This window comes from Chroicocephalus ridibundus, chromosome 3 (assembly GCF_963924245.1).
Source record: "Chroicocephalus ridibundus chromosome 3, bChrRid1.1, whole genome shotgun sequence".
Lineage (NCBI taxonomy): Eukaryota > Metazoa > Chordata > Aves > Charadriiformes > Laridae > Chroicocephalus > Chroicocephalus ridibundus.
In genome coordinates, this window is record NC_086286.1 from 127,906,083 (window position 1) to 127,923,247 (window position 17,165).

Here is a 17,165-nt window from a genome sequence, read left to right on the forward strand (position 1 = left end):
CCTTCGGAGGAGAGGGAATCCTGCCTCCAAGTGGGTGGGGAGGACGAGCAGGGTTGTGGCAGGGGCTGCAGTGCGAGTGCTTGGGATGCCGACTGCTGCCCTCCTGGGTTACAGCCTCTAAAATAGCACTTACCACCCGGGAGACCCACCGCGAGCCTCGCTGAGGGCGCTGCCGCCGGGTTTAACTCCTGCGGGGCGGCAGCGACGAACCCCTGAGCCGGTCCCCGAGGATTTAGTGGTGCTGCTGGCTGGGAGAGGGGTTGCCAACAGCCACAGCTGGTGGCCACCCGCTTGCAAGGCTGCCTCTTACGTTCATTTTTCAGCTCCACGTGAGCAGTTGAGACGTGCTCCCTGATGGCAAACAGCGCCTGAACTTGCAAAAAACCTTGTCTAAATAAAAATTAGGATAACGCGAGGCCGAACAACATCATTTTAATTGATCTAAAGCCAGCAGGTGATAGATGAGGGCCGCGGAGGCAGGAGGCCAGCACAGGCAGCATCGCTGCCGAGGCTCCCAACTTGCTGCCAGGCATAAGGGGGGGTCGCGGCTCCTGCTCCGGGGCCCCCCCGCGGAGGGAGCAGAACCTGGTTGATGTGGCTACATGGAGCGAGGGAGCTGCGCTTCGGCTCTCACTCCGGTCCCGATACCCTCCTTTTAGCAGCGTTCGAAACCTCTCTATATACCTTAGGTGGATGCAATCCCCCCCCACCCCATCCTTTCTTATGTCTGGTTGATTATTTTTAATTGTTATGCCCAGCTGATTATTTTAAGCTCCTGCTACTGGTTTTTGGGTGCCAGCGTGGCTCCTGCATCCCCGTACCCTCACACAGCGTGGCCCAGCACGCAGGAGCTGTGTCACCTATCGCATGTGATCCTGGGGATGCTTCCCCGGGGTGGCTGTGGGTGACCGAGCCACACCGGGGACCGAGCTTTCAGCTTTAGGCGAGGTGACATCCCACCACGAGCCCCTTCTTGCCCTCCAAATTTACCCACGCTGGCTCCCTTCCCGGCGGGGCGAGGAATCTGCTGAGCGATGGGGATCTTGAAACGAGCCTTGGGGAGAGAACTGACTTGTGCATTTTTTTTCTTTTCTTTTTTTTTTTAATAACTTGATGAATCCCTAGCGATGCCCAGCGGGCAGGGTGTGCAGGCTGGTCGGCCCCCCTTTGAGTTCTGCGACCCCCTGGAGCCAGCGCAGCTGAGGCCGGTTCCTTGTCCTGCGAGCAACGGCAGCAGCCCGCACGCCCGCGGGCCGTCCCAGCAGGGCAGGGGCACGGTGACCGCACCAAACCCCTTCCCGCCCGACACAGGTACGTACAGCCGCGGCATCCGCTCCTCTCCACCTTCTCCGGGTTACGCTCCGGCTTTTCAGGAGGTCCGAGGGGAGAAAAGGCATTGCAGGGTGGAGCTCAAGTATCGCTGTTCACCAGCAGCTTCTCACAAGCAGCGAGCTTCCAAGCCGTGTTTGTTCTTTTCTCTTTTTTCACATCGGTGTAATTTCAGACAAAAGAAAGACACTTCTGTCCATCCCAGCTCCCAGGGAGGCAGTTGGAGGAGGCTGAATCCCTCACCCAAGCGGTGACAGCAGCTCGGGTTCCCCTGGCGTTGGTCGAGGACAGTGGGATTGAGCGCACCCTCAGCAAGTTTGCCCATGACACCAAGCTGTGTGGCACGGTTGACATGCTGGAGGGAAGGGATGCCATCCCGAGGGACCTGGACAGGCTGGAGAGGTGGGCCCATGCCAACCTCATGAAGTTCAACCAGGCCAAGTACAAGGTCCTCCATCTGGGTCAGGGCAATCCCAGGCACAAACACAGGTTGGGTGAAGAATGGCTGGAGAGCAGCCCTGAGGAGAAGGACTTGGGGGTGCTGGTGGGTGAGAAGCTCCACAGGAGCCGGCACCGTGCGCTGGCAGCCCAGAACCCCCCCGCAGCCTGGGCTGCATCCCCAGCAGCGTGGGCAGCAGGGTGAGGGGGGGATTCTGCCCCTCTGCTGCCCTCGGGGGAGACCCCACCTGGAGCACTGCGTCCAGCTCTGGGGCCTCAGCACAAGAAGGATGTGGACCTGTTGGAGAGGGTCCAGAGGAGGGCCACGAAGATGCTGTGAGGTCTGCAGCCCCTCTGCTGGGAGGACAGGCTGAGAGAGCTGGGGGGGTTCAGCCTGGAGAAGAGAAGGCTCCGCGGAGACGTTATAGGGGTCTTCCAGTACCTGAAGGGGGCCTACAGGAAAGCTGGGGAGGGACTCTGGATCAGGGAGTGTAAAGATAGGACATGGGGTAACAGCTTCAAACTGAAAGAGGGGAGATTTAGGTTGGATATCAGGAAGAAATTCTTTGCTGCGGGGCTGGTGAGCCCCTGGCCCAGGTTGCCCAGAGAAGCTGTGGCTGCCCCATCCCTGGAGGGGTTCAAGGCCAGGTTGGCCGGGGCTTGGAGCAACCTGGGCTGGTGGGAGGTGTCCCTGCCCAGGGCAGGGGATTGGGACTGGATGATCTTTAAGGTCCCTTCCAACCCGAACCATTCTGTGATTCTGTGAGGTTTAATTTCCACAAGGCTGGGAGCACGGGTGGTGTGTCAGGAGATCTGCAGAAGCAACAGTCTCACCTCACCTTGCTGAAATTGCCAAGGGCATAACACCGCAGACCTCACCATTTTGGCAGCCCGGGCTCTGGAGGGCTCTGGATGCTGCTTCTCTGCCTTCCTCCGTTTCCCTCCATGCATCAAGGGATGCTAAACATGAACTGGAAGAGGCAGTAGGGGAGTGGGGCTGCGTGACAGCCTGAGTGCAGATGAGGTGCAGAAAGTAAACGACCCAGATCTCATCTTCTCATGACGGTGGCGTGGGACTAGAAAAGCTGTCGGATTCATCCGCTGTCCCCTTTCTGATGGTGGCCAGGCTCCAGGAGAGCGTCAGCCCTGCATCCCGCACACCGTTCGCCTCGGAGCACGGCTCTGGCCCCGCTCGTGGGGTGGGACTGCCACGGTCCCCACCAGCCCACGGATGCAGGACGCGCCTGGCCGGGTCGTCGTCACTCCAGGTATCCCTGCACACAACCCGTCCCTCTGAATCACGTGGAGCTCCTGGTTTGGGCAGCTTCTCTCAACGAGGAGAGCATCACACGAGAGCTTTCATCCTCCTCCGAGGCTCCTCCAGGAGGGGAGGCAGAGCTCAGCCCTGCGCATTGTGTCGTTGCAGCAGTTGCAGCTACATAATATTTTACATCCTGCCCTGGTACAAGTTAAGCCACGGCCGGGACCGGCTGCCTCGAGGAGGGTCACCCACACCCAGTGCTCAGGAAAATCTGCGACCTTCAGCATCAGTGAGCCTGGGGACCGTTGTGGGGCGAGTCGAGGAAGGACTGGGGACGGGCTGCACCACGACTGTGCCACGAGCCTCCCCGGCCTGGCTGGAGCTGCCGTGGCCGCTGCTGGCACTGCCAGGATCCGCCTGTTGCCAAGCAACCTTAAGGCTTTTTTTAAGGAATTTTGAGAAATAGAGGAGTGCTCAGCAGGAGCTGTTATGCCGGTGTGTGCACTGGGGTGCGGAGCATCCCTGAACTGGAATTCCCGCCCCTCCTTCCCCTTAGGGCTCTTATTTTCTCTTTTTTGAAACAAACCCCATGGTCCGGGTGGCACGTGAAGCTGGTGGCTCCTTGTGACAACATTGAAGACACCAGGCACTGGGTAATCAAGCAAATAATGTATTTTATTGGGAAAAGAATCGGCACAGCTGAGAGATTTTCATCTTTGGCAACCGCCTTCATCAGCAAAATCTCTTAGAAACTCAGGGTTTTGGCACAGGGGCGGCCACCGATAGCCCATCCCGATGTGACGGAGATGCCACCCCGGCCAGAAATGTGCTTACCCCTCCGGTTTCCATCTCCTGGATCTCCACGGGCTGGTTCAGCTGATGTGCCGTTTGATCTTCGGTCCCAATTCCAGTTTCAAATGGGATGATGTAAAGTCTCCAGCCTCGTAAATCTCTCTGTCCTGGGCTCGAGCTCCAAGTTCTGCTACAACTTAATTTAATTGCGTTGGCTCCTTTCCTTCTGCAAATTAACTTTTCTCCAGAAGAGAGGCAGAAGATGCTAATGGGTGTGGGCTATTTTTTTAAGCTAAAATCCTCGGTAGTAACAATTTGCCTTCAAGAAGAAACCCTCTAACTTGCCTAAATTTTGAAAATCTTGCTAGAAATGTGCTGAAAAGGGAAACGTTTTTATAGCATTTGCACATGCTGGGTTCGCAGGGTCATATGTATCTGCTGGGTGTGCAGTATCCGCATGGATTTTCACCCAGAAGCTTGTGCTTATGATTAATGGTTGGGAAACCACACCTGATAGCTCTACCTTTGGGTTGAAAAGAGCCCTAACTGGTGAATTTTGGCATCCCTTTTAGGGATGTTTTAGGACACCGTTGGCATCCCGTTGCTCTGAGCTTGCCCAGTCTCCCCGGCAGTGCCCAAGTCCTGCCCACGCACTAACTTTTCCTCCCCCCATCCTCTTTCTTTCCCCCAGGAATGCCTGAGCTGGAGATGGGGGTGCCGGATCACCAGTTTGGACAGCCGGGAATGGGGGAGCAGATCCCCTGGACGGACAACAGCATGGCGGCCATGAATCGAGGCGCGCTCAATAAACCCGAAGAGTAAGTACTGTGGGGCTGGTGGTTTTCCAACCTTTCCCAGGAGAACATCGGGATGTCTCCTGTCTGCGTCAAAGAGACGTGGCCTTGCTTTGCTGCCTGCCTGGAAGCCCGGCAAGTGCAAACTGGGACGAGCATGACTGCCCATCACCGTTCGGCAGTGGTGGTTGCTGATGGTGCCATAAAGTGCTGGGACGTGGGATGTGAAGGGTGGTACAGTGTGAGAGATGACATCCGTTATCTCTCTAGGGACAAGCATGTGAGTAGACAAGGAAGGTGGGTTGGGGGGCGACGTCCAGGCTATGTCTGGACCTGAATAATCCCATATCGTCGTAGAATCATCATAGAATCATCATGGAATGGCCGTATATCCATGGCAGAGCCAAGGATGCTGCAAATCCCCAGTATCCCTTGCCAGTGCCACAGCCAATATTTGGGCTGATGTTCTCCAGCAACCCTTCTTGCCAAGGGCAGTGGTGGGATCTGGAGAACCACGGGACGGTTTTGTGGTTTTGCAGTCCCCATGTGCTTGGCTTCAGCTAAAACGATCACAGCTTTAATCCAAGGTCAAATAACCCCCTCCAGTGCTCTGGCCACCTTTTTTGGGTCCGTGCCCCATGGAGCAGCCAAGGGGTCATCCCCTGTCCAAAATACAAGGTCACTCCTTGGCTATAAATGGGTTGGAGGAGACCGTGGGTCAGATATTTTGGGACGGGAGGTCAGAAGGGTGGAGAGCCCTGCTGATGGAGCTTGTCGGTCGATGTCCTGCCAGGCAAGGGGCACCCCAAAGTCCTCGCCGTGGCAGCGGAGGTTGTGGAGATGGATTTGATGAGGACAGGAGGTGAATCTTCCTCCTGGCCTGGGGAGGGCTTCAGGTGCCTGGTTTAAGAGCCAGCACTGATGAGCTCCGCACGGATCCTCCTGCCAAAGCCCGGCCCTGCTTTGCGGAGAGGCAGAATTTCCTCTATTAATTAAAGTCTTTAGCAGATGAGCTCAGTCTCTGTTTTCCAGTCGTGAAGAAGACACATGTAGGAGTTGTATCTGAGCAAGCCGGTAGCCAAACATCTTTTTCTCGGGGCTAAATTTGGATTAATTTCTAAAAGCTCTTCGCTCAGCCCAAGAAGAGAGTTTCCTAAGCGGTCTCCGCTGCCGCAACTGGATCTAGGACTTCTGCTGGAAAGACTTAGCCTCTTGTTGCTTGAAAGAGCTGGGAGATAAAACAAATCCCCGTTTAACTGAGCATTTATATCAGCCCGAGCCCTTGCCACAAGGAAGTAACTTCCCTTTTAAGCCTTGCCGGTGCCATTATTTTGTTGGGAAAAGATCCGTGGGGCACACCTGGCGAAGGGCAGAGCTGCTAGAAAAATCAATCTGTTTTTTAAGCTACAAATGTTCCTTAAAACGCTGCTTATGGGGTAAAAATGACCGTACCTTACTCGGGAGCCCTGTGCTCCAGGCACTGGGTCAGACTGGCTGGTTGGAGACATTTTTGTCGCCCCAGCCAGCACAGCTAGGGGGGGAGCTGGATTTTCTTCTGGCTCACCCTTTGGCATGAAGGTTGGGGTTTGGTTGGCATGGAAGGCTTGGGACCTGTGCAGGTGTCAAGGAGGCGAGATGTTGGGCAGCAGCATCCCGGGACTCCTCGGGTGGGGAAAACATGAGGGAGTCGCTCCCGGGGGTGGTTTTCAGGGCAGAGGAGGTACCAGGAGACAAGGTGCAAGGTCAGATCGGTGGATCAGCGACACCTACCCGAAGCCTGGTGAGATGCGGAGGTAACAAATCTCGCACAGTTCCTGCATTTGGTTTCAACCACGCTTTAAAACTGCAGCCTGGGTAAAGTTTCACAAGGCAGTATTTGATTTTCTCGGCTTTGAGGGGGGAAAAAGCAAGAAAAACCATGCCGCGTGGTGGGACTTCCCATGGCTCCATCGGCTCCCAGCAGCAAGGTTGGGCTCCCCACCGGTGGAGCCACCAGTAGAGCCAACACATGGACTGGGGCCATGAGATGACAGCAAAATGAGAGGTGAAGGGCTGCTCGTCCTGGTGAGCATCTGTTCCTCCTGAATTGGGGTCTCTGGGCAGAGGTGGCTCCTGCCAGAGGTGGTGGGCAGGGGCAACACTGGAAGAAGCCGGTTCACAGCTCAGTTCCCTCTGGTTCCTGAGATCTGATGGAGCTCCATGGGTGAGACCTGCCTTGGCAGCATCTTGGTGGGATCTAACCACTTCCATCTAGTGGCGTAGTGATCAACCACAAAACCTCGCTTGCACTGCAGCCAAGAGAAGAGATTCTTCTGGGGAAAAGCCTCTGGACTTTGGTCCTCAAGACCTGCAGATATGCTACAACAGCGGAAGACACTCTCATCCTGGGAGATGCCTACAGTCCCAGCAGCCGCCTGACCACCCGACGGAGACCACAGTCGGAGCGAGCAGACAGTGCCTGCGGACTGCAAATATTACAGGATCGAAAATAATTATTTCAGCTAAGATCAAACCAGCAGATTTTTTGCTTTGAGGGTTGTAAAGTTTTCCCAGCTGGGAGGTTCATGTTAGCCAGAGGTGGGCTGAGGTCCTGGCCTTGTTTAAGGAGCTGGAGGTGCCCACATCTCCCAGCACTGGGTGTCCTGGGGAACTGGAGCTGCCTTTTTTAATTCTCACGTTCCCCAAATCCTCCTGTGCCTTTGCCTCTTGATAAAGCGGAGCGATTACAACATCCCCTCTCAGGCACAAGTGCTCTTGTGTCTTCTGCAGAAGAGGGACACCTTGGGTGAGGTCCAAGGCTTCTGGAACCAAGTCCAGGTCGCTGTTCTCGCGTGCGTTCCTCTAATCCCCCAAGGTCAAACATGCCACCCAGGTCCCGATTTGGTTGCCTCAGCGCTGGCACCCCGTGCTGTCTGAGATGCTGGAGGTTTCTAGGACATCTGTGCAGGGCCAGCGACCTGCGCCCTTTCAGAGCAGCACTTGGAGGCCATGCCAGGGAGATGTTTTACAGGACCTCAAGCAGCGTTTGACACCATCTCTGCAAGTAGCTGAATTTCTCCTCCTCACCGCATGCAGAATCAGAGTTTTCGCCTTAAAAAAAGTCTGAATGATTGCGGGGGATAGAAAACCTTCGGATAGAAAACTGGGGACATGATGCATGCCGTCCAAGATCTCCTTCACCCCCCGTTACCTGCCTGGAGACTCCTCTGAACCCCACCATGGCACGGTGCTGGAGGAGAGGAGGGGTGGGGAAGGCTCTGCAAGCTGGATTGGGCTGCAAAGCAGGACACGCTGGAGGTTTATTTACTACGTAAAGGTTGTATTTTCCCCACCATCTCTTTATAAACCAACTTTTGCCATCCAGACAGAGGTCCGGCATGGGCTGAAGAGATGGTGCCCACCTGAATTTCTCCTCTGCCTGTTCATGTGGAGAAGAAGCCTGTCCTCCCCTCCCTCTGCAAGAGCGATGTCTGTGCAGTAAACTTGGTCCTTTGGTTTTGGCACCGAAAAACTGGGTTTGGTACAAGCAGCGAGTAGCAGGGACCCGGGCTGTGGCGTGAAACCAGCCCTGCTTTTCACCTCTGTCTCCTTGCTTCCCTCTCTGCTCCCACTCTGCAATTTAAGAAATCCCGGGGCCGAGTATCTCTTTTCCCTGGATTAGGCTGCGTGTGTTGGCTGCAGCGGTCTCGGTCGGATTGGCTTCAGTTCCTTACTGTACATCTGGTCCTCATCTGGAGCTAAAAGGATAAACATGTCTGCTGCTTGGGAACTGCTGGCATGTTCGAGCCCTCGCCTTTGTGCCTCGCTGCGAGCGTGATGTGCCACGGCTCTCTTCGTCGTGTCAGACCCAGCAAATCCGATTGACTCCAATTAGTCACATCATTGGAATGTCTCTCATTACATAGTAATCTTATTCCCAAAGAATATTGAGCGAGTGTTGCAGAAATCTTATTTTTGCAGCTCAAAGGTTCCCCTTTGCCTTCAGCTGCTTTGCTTCCAGCTGCTCCGGCTCCATCCAAGCCGCCCCGCTTTCGTGCCGGCAGAAGTTTTGCTCTGCCTCCCGCTGTCCTGCCCAAAAATGCCTGCGGGAAGCAAAGCCTGCAAAAGCACCAAAGTTTTCTTCCCAAACCTCACCGAAACGCTGTCCGGGCTTCGTTTCTTGGAGAGGTTCATCCTTACAAGCAGGTTTTGGCGCGGGGCTTGAGCTTGAGCGGGCTCAGCCGGTGTCGGAGCCGAGGGACGAGGCTGCATCCACGATGCAGTGGGGTGGGAGCGAGTCCCCGTGGCTGCGGGGGCTGCGTCGCTCGAGCATCTCCCAGCTCAGCCTCCTCCCCGCTTCGTAAACCTTAACGTGCCTCCTCTTGGCTTCTTCTCTCTGCAGCCAGTGCATCACCTCGCAGCTGGACGAGCTCCTGTGTCCTCCCACCACGCCGGAGGGTCGGAACGACGAGAAAGCCCTGCTCGAGCAGCTCGTCTCCTTCCTCAGCGGCAAAGACGAGACGGAGCTGGCCGAGCTGGATCGAGCGCTTGGGATCGACAAACTGGTCCAGGTAAAGAGAGACCCACTCCCGAGACTTACTGGAGGTCACATACGGGGCCAGAGGCTGAGGCTTGACATGAGCGTGGAGGAAGATTTCCAACATCTGGTGGTAACGGGAGGCCAGATGTGAGTGGGAACACACAAGCGCATCAGATTGAGAGACGATACTTAACACCCCGCCGTTCTCTCCCCCCGCCAAAAAAGCTGGAAAACAGCCCCATGAAATACAATATCTCGCTTCTCCGCTTCTCAAACGCGATCCCCCATGGGAACCAGCAGCCTGGCAAAGAGGCGGCCGAGCGGTTTCAGCCCCGGGCGGCTCATGTAACGGGGAGAGCTGGCAGGCTGTCCCGCTTCCCCACCTTACCGGGGGGGATTAGGGCACGGAGGAGCCTTCCAGCTGGAATCCCACAGCCTGGGATTCCTGCGCCTGGGTTGTGCTGCCTAATAATATATCTAATGGCCTCGCTGGTATGAAACCGTGCAGCCCTTTACTATCAAGATTGGCTTACAGTGCAGCTGCCCTTCTGTCTCGGGTTGAACTGCAGGGAAAAAAAAAAAAAAAAATAATATGAGGTTTACTTTTAGTGGTGCTGTCTTACTGGGATAGCGCTGGGGCCCTGGTTTCTGCAGCTGAGCTCTGGCGGGGGACTCCCTGTTTGCAGATATCCGCGGGGGCAGATGCCTCCGAAGGATCCAGGGTTTCATAAATACCAGGGCATGGCAGGGGGAGAAAGCTGGCTGCAGGGGAGCTAGGAAGGGCCGTGGAAAATGAGACGGATCGCCTGGGATTCGTCTTTGAGTGGTTTCTTTTTCCGTGCCCCATAGCGCTCACACGCAGGCTTTTTCCAAAACAAGGACCAGAATCGAAAGCCTGTTAATAAATGCGACGTCCTAAGAAAGAAGCTTCTCGGAGCAAATCCCTGCGGTTGCTCTGGGCTTCATCCTGCATCATTTAAGCCCGGAGGTGGCACATCTCCTTCTGTGGCCCTGAGGCGATGCCTTGCGCTGCGCTGCCGGGATGGTTTATCTTTTCATCAGCGATTTGAGGGACCTGTCAGTGAGTTGATTCCCCAGCCAGGTATTTGCCACGTCCCTTTTCTCAAGGTTGTGCCTCCAAAATCACCACCTGCCTTTTTTTAAGTGAGGGGTAGGGAGTTGAGCTTCTCTGGTCCTTCGTACTTGAGATGCTCTCGCCAAAGATGCAGCTGCAACGGCTCAGTGTTTTCACAAGGGTTTTGCAGACTCAGCTGGCACAGCCCCCCAACAACCCTTTCCTGCCTCGGACAGGCTCCAGCAGCGTCGCACCGCTGGACTCAGATGCCCTCGAACGGCACCCAGCGCTGCCAAGCATCCCTGCGCCGATCCGGCGCTTCCCCTGCCGAGGACGACCCGGTTCGGGGGGATTATCTCATGTTTGGACCCCGACCCAGCTTTGCTCCCATCCAGGGATCATTTCGTTAATGGGAATCTTGGGCTTTTTCCATGGCTTCAGCTGAACCTCAGAAATATTTGGAATAGTTCCATGAAATATTTGCTTGAAATACATCTTTAGAGAAACAACATGTCAGCATAAAGGCATTTTTGGGAAGAAAACGTGTTGATAGTTCCCCTCCAGGATGTGTTATTGGCAGGTAGGAGTTCTCGTCCCCTGGGGCAGAGTTTGGGGATTTACTCCGACTTCACCAAACCCACCGTCTTCTCCGCGCTACCACAGATGTGGTGGGATGAAGTGCTGGAGATATCTGCACCCAGTTTAATCGGGGGCAGATGAAAACTGGGTAGTTTGGGGAGAGAAGCGTAAAAGAGCCTCCTTTCAGCAGGTCTGTGGTTTCTGGCCATCACGGGCTGCCGGTTTACGTCCTGGTATCCAGTCCTTGAACCATATAAGCTCCATCTTAATTTACCTTAAAGAATTTTTCCCCACCAGCATTCCCATATCCTCATCCCTGCCTTCAAGCCTCAGTCCTTCGATGGGCACCATCTAACCAAATCCTGAAGGCAGTGGGAGTTGGGGGTGGTTTGTGCGTGTGGTTTCTCGTAATGCAGCTTTCTCTTAATCTGTGGGACTCGGTATAAGGATTCTGGCTCCAAGGTGTTACTTCTCCAGGGGTTCACAGGTCGAACACCAGATTTCTTGGCCTGAGTCAAGCTAGAGCAGCACAGAATAGCTTCTTACCATGGTTTGCTGGTGTGGAGGTCACCCCCCAGCTGTAATATGGCTCATTTGTGTAGGAATGGCTGTACTACAGGCAAAAGGGTCCTGTCTCCCGTGGGTTCCTAGCGAGGGCTGTCCTTGAGCAGCACAAGAGGATAGTCGTGCTTCTCCATGAGCTCTCCCAGTCCTGGGGCTCCATGGCTGGGGTCCCCAGGTCCTTGGAGGTGGCCTGTGTCCGAGGTGCTCTTGGGGCAGATGGGGACCCTCTTCCTCCGGCCGAGCCTCCGAGGCTGCATAAAAATAGCAAAGAGAGAACAAACTATTTCCCATGTTCAGGTCGGGCCTCCGAGCCCAGTCTGTCCAGCCAGGCGTGCTGCTGCCTGCAGCCCAGATGAGCAGCTCAGTGCTAGCAAACCCTGCGGAGGAAGGCAGAGGAGGCAGAGGAAGGCAATATCACCTACCGCTACCCTGCAGCCCCCCGCCAGCCCAGGGAGATGAGCCCTGAGCCCTTCTGAAAAGCTGGCCTTGCTCTTGCTCCCAAGCCAGCCAAAATAAATCATTTCCATCCCCCTAAGGTTTGCTAAGCCCCAGGGAGCGGGTGTTTAATTCCCTCCTCGACACAGCGCTCACGCAGGCTGGAGCCTGGCCCAGGGCCGATGGTTACAGGCAGCAGCATCCTTACGAGCGAGCTGGTCCGTGCCAGACACATCCTCCATCCCCTCCGAGCTCTCCCGGAAAGGGTCAGGTGCCGGTGGGGCTCCAAAGTGATATTTTCCTCCCCCTTTGCCTTCGCCAGGGCGGCGGGCTGGAAGCCCTGACGGAGCGATTCCAGCCCCAACAAGCCACCCCACCGCTCATGATGGACCAGAAACCCGGCATGTACCCCCAGCCTTACTCCTCCGCCTCTCCCACCACCAACCTCCCCGGCGCCTTCCCCGGCATGGTCAGGCAGAAGCCGTCCTTCGGGCCCATGCCGGTGCAGGTACCGCCGCCCCGCGGCGCCTTCCCCACCAACATGGCCATGCAACCCCGGCAGACGCTCAACAGACCCCCGACGGCCCCCAACCAGCTGCGACTTCAGCTGCAGCAGCGGCTGCAGGGGCAGCAGCAGGTAATTCTTCCCCCTCCGCATCCCAGGGCCATGGGCAGAGGGATGGAGGGACCCTCGGTCCTGCCTGCACCCCAGGCATCCCGATCGGAAGGGATCGGACGGGTGGGAAGCTCCTGCATCAGACTTTTGAAGGTCTCCTTGGATTTTTTTGTTGTCTTCCCTCCAGCTGATCCATCAAAACCGGCAAGCGATCCTCAACCAGTTTGCAGCCAATTCCCCGGTGGGCATCAACATGCGGGCAGGGATGCAGCAGCAGATCACGCCGCAGGTAAGGGGGATGCGGCACGGTCCTCCCAGCCGGGAAGAACTGGGGGTTAATCCCCACGACCTCCCTGTTGGCACAGCCTGGCTCGCTCCTCTCCATTGTTAACGGGAGAGAAAAATTCTCCCACCTGTGGAGAGGTGGCTGCAAGACGAGCTGCTGTGGGGTTTTATTTGCTTCACACTTACTCCAGCTCCACCACCTGCTTAAGGTATAAGTACTTTGTTACTGCTTAGAGCAGGATGTGCTAATGCATTTAATTGAGAAGGATCTTTAGGAAATAGATGCCATCCTTTAAATACCAGAATCTTTAAAAACTTTTCTTATTGATGCTGCAAATCCCCAGGCCCTGAAGTTGTTGTTTGGCTTCTAATACAGTGGATGAAACATCTGCGGGGTGCGAGGAGAAGTTGGAAAGCGTAGCTGAGTTCTGGTGACTTTATTCCACTTCTTGGGAAGACTTTGCCTTTTTTGGGAAGCGGCGTGACGTCCCTAATGTGCCGTGGGGAGCATTAGTGATAGGGAAGGGGACCGAAGGGTTCCCATTGTAGCTCCAGTTTCAGCCGCTGATGGCTTTGTCAGGTTTTTTACGGTGATTAATTCCAGCACATCTGGCTCGGCTATATGGGGAATGAGACCATGGTCATGGAAGAGCTCATAGGATGGGTTATTTTTTTTAACAGCTCGCAGCCAAAAGAGTCAAGGTCAGGGATCCTGGGCTCTGGTGCACGGGAGCATCCCGGCGAGGGCACAAGAAGTGGGTCGCGCAGAGGATAGGGGTGGTTGGTGACAGCCAGGTGACCAAGAGCCTCCTTTCCTGGCTCAGTGGATGGTCCAGCTCCTGGAACTTTGCCATTCGGCACGTGCAGAGGCTGATCTCTATCATCTCCAACCTTCCCTGCCCAGCAGTGGTACGAACGGGCCAATTTACAGCATTTCAGGGTTTTTCCAGCTTTCCTTGCAAACTGAGCTGGGGAAGGGGAGCACCCACAGCTCTTGCACCGAGCGGGCTCTGAGCTGTTTGCCAGAACCGGAGGATAACGGTGATAACTGGGGCATCCCCCCCTCCTTCCCCGCAGCCTCCCCTCAACGCCCAGATGCTCGCCCAGCGCCAGCGCGAGCTCTACAGCCAGCAACACCGGCAGCGGCAGCTCATGCAGCAGCGAGCCATCCTGATGAGACAGCAAAGCTTCGGAAACAACCTCCCTCCCTCCGCCGGGCTCCCGGTACAGATCGGAGCCGCTCGCTTGCCCCAAGCTCCCCCCCAGCAGTTCCCTTACCCCCCAAACTACGGTACGAACCCAGGAAACCCTCCCACCTCCACCAGTCCCTTCTCACCGTTGGCGTCCAACCCCGAGGCCGCGCTGGCTAACCGCAGCAGCATGGTGAACAGGGGGATGATGGGCGGCGTCGGAGGGCAGTTCGGCGCCGGGATGACCCCGCAGATGCAGCAGAACATCTTTCAGTATTCAGGATCAGGTACGTTGAGCAGTTGAGCGTCGGAAAGCCGTCCGGCGGTGGGGAGGGAGAGGCGGAGGGCAGAGCTGAGCCCCCCGAGGATGCTGCAGCCCAGCCCTGCTCGCCCGTCACTGCAGGCTTTGTCCCCAGCATCTCACCCAGCCTGCGTTCTGGTCTGGTCTCTGGCCTCCACCTCCTAAGGGGACTTTTTCTGGTTGAATCTCCAAAAAATAAATGTATCGTTTGGGCAGGTAATTCCTTAGTTCTTTCCTTGAAAATAGAACAGCAAGGCAGTCCTCAAAATTGCACTTCCTTAAATATATACACTCTGAAAAAGGCCAAAGCCTTGCTGAGGTGGCTGGGATGAGCTGCAGGTACCTTATGCCTCTTCTGTGAGCACCAAGCTTGTATGAGATGGGTGAGCTGGTGCAGAGTTGCGTGCAGATGGGCACCATCTTGAAGGATGAGGCCTCCACCACCTCTCTGGGCAACCTGGGCCAGTGTCCCCTGGCCCAGGTTGCCCAGAGAGGTGGTGGAGGCCCCATCCCTGGAGACATTCAAGGCCAGGCTTGATGAGGCTCTGAGCAACCTGATCTAGTTGAAGATGTCCCTGCTGACTGCAGGGGGGTTGGACTAGATGACCTTTAGAGGTCACTTCCAACCCAACACATTCTATGACTTCATGTTTGAGCATCAGTGCAGGGTCTCAGCAAGGTGGACATCAGTGATGAGTAGAGAAAACTGCCATGTGGCTGCAGCAGCCCTGCAGGAACCTCCTTTGGCACCATCTCATCATTACCCTGGCTATCTTCCAGGCAGGTGCGATGCTAAAGAGGAACACCTGCTGATGGAAAGCACTTGAGGGGGGTTTCCCTGCTCCTTCATCCCTGAAATATTTGCATTTGAGCGATACAGCTGCTCAAAATGAAAACCAGAGACCCCAAGACCAAAAGTCAAGGCTGATACTTCGGGTTTGATGCCGGCGGTTGCAGGGGAGGAGGGAATTGGGGCTGCAGGTGGGGATCTGGGCACTGCTGACGCTGTCTGTCCTTCCTCAGGCATGGGTCAGCAAAGCGAACCCGCCTTTGCCCCGTCGCTCAGCCCCAGCAGCCCCTTGATGTCACCCCAGCTCCCGCCTTCGCAAAGCCCCATGCTGCAGCCGGCTCCGCCAACACCGGGCTACCAGTCGCCTGACATGAAGACCTGGCAGCAAGGAGCCATGGGGAACAGCAAGTAAGATCATGGTGGGCGTAACCTGGAGCACAGGGGTGACACAGAGAGAAGGCAGCAAGGTGACACCAAGGTGATGGTCCCCTGGTAGGGTGTTGGCAGGGGTGGCGGTGCCCGTAGGTGACACCTGGCCGAGGACACGTGCTGAGCTCAGGCCATGTCCTCACACCATGACCTCCTCCAAAAGTCACCATCAACCCCATCCTTGTCTTCACCTCGGAGGCAACCAGAAGCCCACAGCATTTAAATGAACGAACATGTGTGTTGAGTAAGCCATGAAGCAGGTCTTTGGCTTTTAATTAAACAGGTGGCTTAATTATGTCTTGTAAAAGTTGCCTTAGGAAACATGGCAGTAAATTGAGTCAAGACCGGCGGTCCCACATCACTGCATGACCCTTTTAAGATGTGTCCAGCTCTGACGTAGGGAAGCAAATAAGGAAGAGTCACCAGACTTGTTGCCTTTTTTGCATGAGTCGTGTTTAAGCTTCAGATCTCCAGAAATGGGGGGGAGAAAACCCAAAAGCTCGCCTGGGGGACACCTTGCTTTGCATCTTGGCTGTGTGCAGCTATCTTGGATGACTGGTCCTGGTCAGGCAGCACGGAGTGGGAGGTTACTGGGCTGGGTGGGATGAGATGGGAGTTCTGTTGGAGGTGGGATGCTTCACCTTGCTTTGCGATGGAGAGCTGTCCTCCTGCCTGGAGCAGCAGTGGGGATGGTTGGGTGTCAAGGAGGACACTGGAAGGAGCGTGAAGGGGTGAACTCGGTGTCACATAGACCAGGGCTTTGCATCTGACTGACCCTTAATCCAGCCCGAAGCCCTGTCTGATCCCTCTCGTGGCACTGGCTGGAGCCCCTCTGCTGGGAGGACAGGCTGAGAGAGCTGGGGGGGTTCAGCCTGGAGAAGAGAAGGCTCCGCGGAGACCTTCCAGCCCCTGCCAGTCCCTCAAGGGGCTCCAGAAAAGCTGGGGAGGGACTCTGGAGCAGGGAGGGGAGCCATGGGACGAGGGGGAAGGGTTTTACACTGGAAGAGGGGAGATTGAGATGAGATATTGGGAAGAAATTCTTTGGTGTGAGGGGGGTGAGCCCCTGGCCCAGGTTGCCCAGAGAAGCTGTGGCTGCCCCATCCCTGGAGGGGTTCAAGGCCAGGTTGGACGGGGCTTGGAGCAACCTGGGCTGGTGGGAGATGTCCCTGCCCAGGGCAGGGGGTGGAACAAGATGATCTTTAAGGTCCCCTCCAACCCAAACAATTCTGTGATTCTCCTGCTCTACCCCATCACACTGAGGAGCCTCCTGCTACAGCAGGAGCAGAGAGAGGATGGATGTCTCTGCAGCAGCCACCTCCCTTTCCTCCCAGCCACCACGCTGGCTAAGCCACCTCTGATACCTCCCTGTCCCTCCTGCTGTCCCCAGGGACTGGCAGGGCTCCCAAGCTCTCCACCAGCTCTGCTGCAGGTGATCTTGGCATTCACCAAGAGGCTGGCTGAGGCCACCCCGGGGCCTCAGCAGACATCTTGAGGTGCCTCCACTGCCGCCTACACCCAGGTAATGCTTTTTTCCCCTCTCTCTCAGCGTCTTCAGCCAAGCGGGGCAGAGCCAGCCGGCGCCCGCTCAGCAGGGCATGTACAACAACATGAGCATCACCGTCTCCATGGCGGGAGGAAACACCAACGTCCAGAACATGAACCCCATGGCCGGACAGATGCAGATGAACTCGTTGCAGATGCCCGGGATGAACTCCATGTGCTCGGAGCAGGTCAGTGCCGTGCCCGCCCCGCTCCCGGGATGGCCAGG

The 17,165-nt window shown here is 56.1% G+C and overlaps 1 protein-coding gene across 7 annotated transcripts in view; it reads left to right on the forward strand.

The window, feature by feature from the left end:
- The window catches only part of NCOA1 (nuclear receptor coactivator 1), a 187,337-nt gene that overhangs the window by 167,746 nt on the left and 2,426 nt on the right, over nucleotides 1-17,165 (forward strand). For all 7 annotated transcript variants that reach the window (XM_063330741.1, XM_063330743.1, XM_063330740.1 and 4 more), the window contains 8 exons: nucleotides 1,126-1,311; nucleotides 4,512-4,638; nucleotides 8,996-9,164; nucleotides 12,109-12,423; nucleotides 12,590-12,691; nucleotides 13,765-14,164; nucleotides 15,202-15,376; nucleotides 16,944-17,127. In XM_063330741.1, coding sequence (XP_063186811.1) covers nucleotides 1,126-1,311; nucleotides 4,512-4,638; nucleotides 8,996-9,164; nucleotides 12,109-12,423; nucleotides 12,590-12,691; nucleotides 13,765-14,164; nucleotides 15,202-15,376; nucleotides 16,944-17,127 — 1,658 coding nt within the window. The remainder of the gene's footprint in view (nucleotides 1-1,125; nucleotides 1,312-4,511; nucleotides 4,639-8,995; nucleotides 9,165-12,108; nucleotides 12,424-12,589; nucleotides 12,692-13,764; nucleotides 14,165-15,201; nucleotides 15,377-16,943; nucleotides 17,128-17,165) is intronic.